Genomic DNA, 3,046 nt, shown 5'->3' with positions numbered 1-3,046 from the left:
CGACCCGATAGAGGCTGCACGCTTCCTAGGGCTGCCGTTAGTGGAACTTGACGACAACGACTGAGATATCAACCGATCTGGGCGGGGTTGTTGGAGCCGCTACAACAACAACAACAACTCCACCATAAACATTACCAGAGATATGCAGTAAGAAAAATTCGATTTGTATGGGAGGTGCCGCGGCCCCTTTTCCAATAACCACAATTTTTCTCCATGAGTATGCGAAATTTTTCGCGATATGGAGTATGAAAAATTTGGTTTGTATGGGAGGTGCCACACCCCTTTTTCTAATAGCCCCAATTTTTCTTCATGACCATGTGATTGATTTCATATATTTCCATTCCAAATTCCAGTACTCTGCTAATGAACAGCTTCAGAGATATGCAGTATGATAAACTCGATTTGTATGGGAGGTGCCACACCCCTCTTTTCCGATAATCACAATTTTTCTGCATCAGTATGCGATTGCTTTCATATATCTCCATACCATGTTAGAGTCCTCTTCCATGTACATTTTTCGGGATATGCAGTATGAAAAATTCGGTTTGTATGGGAGGTGCCACGCCCCCTGCACCTAGCGGCATGAAATATAGTTTACATCCGATTCTCATGCCTACCATATATACACAAAAAAATCCATAAAGATCGGTCGAGCCGTTTAGGAGGTGTTCGGCCACAAACACCGTGACACGAGATTTTTATATATTAGAATATAAAAAAACCACGATAAAACATTTCGACATTTATTTAAAATGGCATTGAGTTCGTAAAAACTTTTACAAAGCACAAGCAAGAATCAAATATGTACATTTTTCGAGCGCAGATTGAAATATTTTGCTATTTCCGGTGCTGACATTCCATTGATTTCGTTGGCCACTTTATCCGTAGCTCTATTAACAAGATCCCGTTGTTGCAACTCATCGGCGGCGCTAATCATTTGGAATAATGTCTCATTGTCAATATTTAAGAAGTTCTCCTTCCATTTCTCAATATCTCCAGTGACTAATCCATAAGACTCGTCATCACATTTTTCTGCCCATATGATAATGCGACGTAAAATGTTTGATGTTATTTTATTTAACGATATACAGCCTTCCTCATCAGCAAACGTTTTTGCTTCACGAACTATGGGAGCTTTCTCAAATAGTTTGTCGCGTGTCTCCAAAATTTCACCATCCTTGGTGCGAATTTTCAAGTCGGTAAGTGCCATTTCGTAGCTCTGGAGTTTGCCTTTGCTGGAGATTTTTTGCACACCTTGTTGTAGCTTTAAGCGAACTGAACTGAGGGGATTTCTGTTATTGCAAAATAGTCGTTTGATTGCTAATTGTTGGAAAGAAGTACATGTATAGGCTTTATCACATACACTTGCATGTCTGTATATTTGTACGATGTACATTATACGTACATATGTATGAATACATATATTTAATGTAATTTTATTGAAAAAGTTCTAGTGGCAGTCCCTCTTGAGCATAATATTATGTATTATTAATATTATTATGTTTGTAAGTATATACCGATGGCTGAGTGGAAGATCGACCTATCTCGGCAGCCAGTTTGAAAACGCTCTATCTCAAANAATTAAATTCTGAAATAGGGCGTTCTTGAAAAGTTTTTTGAGATAGAGCGTTTTCGAACTGGCTGCCGAGATAGGTCGATCTTCCACTCAGCCATCGATACATAGTTTTCATAAATAAATATTACAATTAATTTTTAAGCAAAAAACCAAAACCGACTTCAATTCTCATATAAATCGTTAATTTCTGCATGATCCGATTATCGGATGTAAACCAAATTAATATGGGTGTGATAGTGAGATACCATCTTTTCTTTAAAAAAGAATTATAGAAATCGGTTAACGTGGTCCAAAGCTATGCGGTTAAAATAATATGTTTAGTCGTTCTATTGTCATTACCATTATACAGTCTACAATGGATATGACCAACGTATGGTTTATTTGCTGACCAATTTTATAAATCAAAAAAATTATTTGCAAGATTTGTAAAACTCTTTGAGAAGACCTTAATTTACTGCATTCGTTGCTCCGGATCCAACTTATATAGGAAACCACGTCAGTATAATAGCCAGCAAAACCACAACCCTCACCAAATGATACGATACCTGCCACAATTCCATTACATATTAAAGGACCACTCGAGTCTCCTGAGCATGCGTCCCTCTCAGGATCATCGTTATTACCAGCACAAAGCATACCATAAACAAATTTATTAATTTTTAATTTGCAATAGATTGGTCAAAAATTGCGATATTGGCGTAAAGTGCTTCATTTGGTTTAGGTACCATCTGCAAAAGGATAATTCTTGGCTTGCAAATCTAAGGAAATAACTTTATCAAAATGCACAAAGCATCGAATTCAATGCAATTTAATTCGCTTTTTTTGTTATGTTCATAAGAAAAAATTGTTGTTACTTTTAAGTATTTTTCTGAACAAAGGCTACCGGAAGTGTAAAAAGTAAAAAAAAATTTATAGAACGTTTGTGCATTTTGATAACGAATCATATTAGATGCGACGTCAGTGCATATTACATAAAAGACAGAGCCCCATCCTAGACCTGTGCATTCGGTACATTGTGGAATTTGTACACGATTCGGTATAAGGCAGCGCTGCACTACTTGCCAGGCCTATGAACTTTGTTGATTCTATCATGGTTGATTCTTTTATTTTTATTTGGCTTTGCTTTTTGTTTCCGCTTAATTTTATTTTTTTAATTTTTCAAAACACACGAAAAAACGTTTGAAATGAAGTGAGCCATTTCAAATCCTGCTGAACCGTTTTCAAATGTTACATTTTGAAGTACATACATTATATGCCCGTTGCTGTCAATTTTTGCACAAAAAATATTGCAATATCAAATTTAAAACTAATATTTCGGTAAAAGACATTTCAAAATAAACTTAAAAATTATAAAAATGCTTTTGATCAAATATTTTGAAATGTGGTTTATGTGTGCGTTCAGAAATGCATAAAGCCAAAGAATCAGTCTCTTTTACTTCTAAACTATAACTGATGGAAATGCCTTATTTA

The 3,046-nt window shown here is 35.7% G+C and overlaps 1 protein-coding gene across 1 annotated transcript; it reads right to left on the bottom strand.

Annotated features, from left to right (window-relative positions):
- Window positions 1–768: 768 nt before the first annotated feature.
- On the bottom strand, window positions 769–1,274 carry LOC108382165 (S-phase kinase-associated protein 1-like). The gene has a single exon (XM_017638561.1). The coding sequence runs from the start codon at window positions 1,208–1,210 to the stop codon at window positions 797–799; it is 414 nt and encodes a 137-aa protein (XP_017494050.1). The 5' UTR covers window positions 1,211–1,274; the 3' UTR covers window positions 769–796.
- Window positions 1,275–3,046: the final 1,772 nt, after the last annotated feature.

Source organism: Rhagoletis zephyria, unplaced genomic scaffold, assembly GCF_001687245.7.
Source record: "Rhagoletis zephyria isolate East Lansing unplaced genomic scaffold, Rhagoletis_zephyria_1.1 Rzeph_scaffold_25549, whole genome shotgun sequence".
Taxonomy (NCBI): domain Eukaryota; kingdom Metazoa; phylum Arthropoda; class Insecta; order Diptera; family Tephritidae; genus Rhagoletis; species Rhagoletis zephyria.
Note: the sequence above shows the minus strand (reverse complement) of the source record. Positions and strands in the feature narration are given on the sequence as shown.

Bases quoted from the DNA above. Each gene is read 5' to 3' on its own strand.
- LOC108382165 (XM_017638561.1), bottom strand. From the start codon at position 1,210: ATGGCACTTACCGACTTGAAAATTCGCACCAAGGATGGTGAAATTTTG.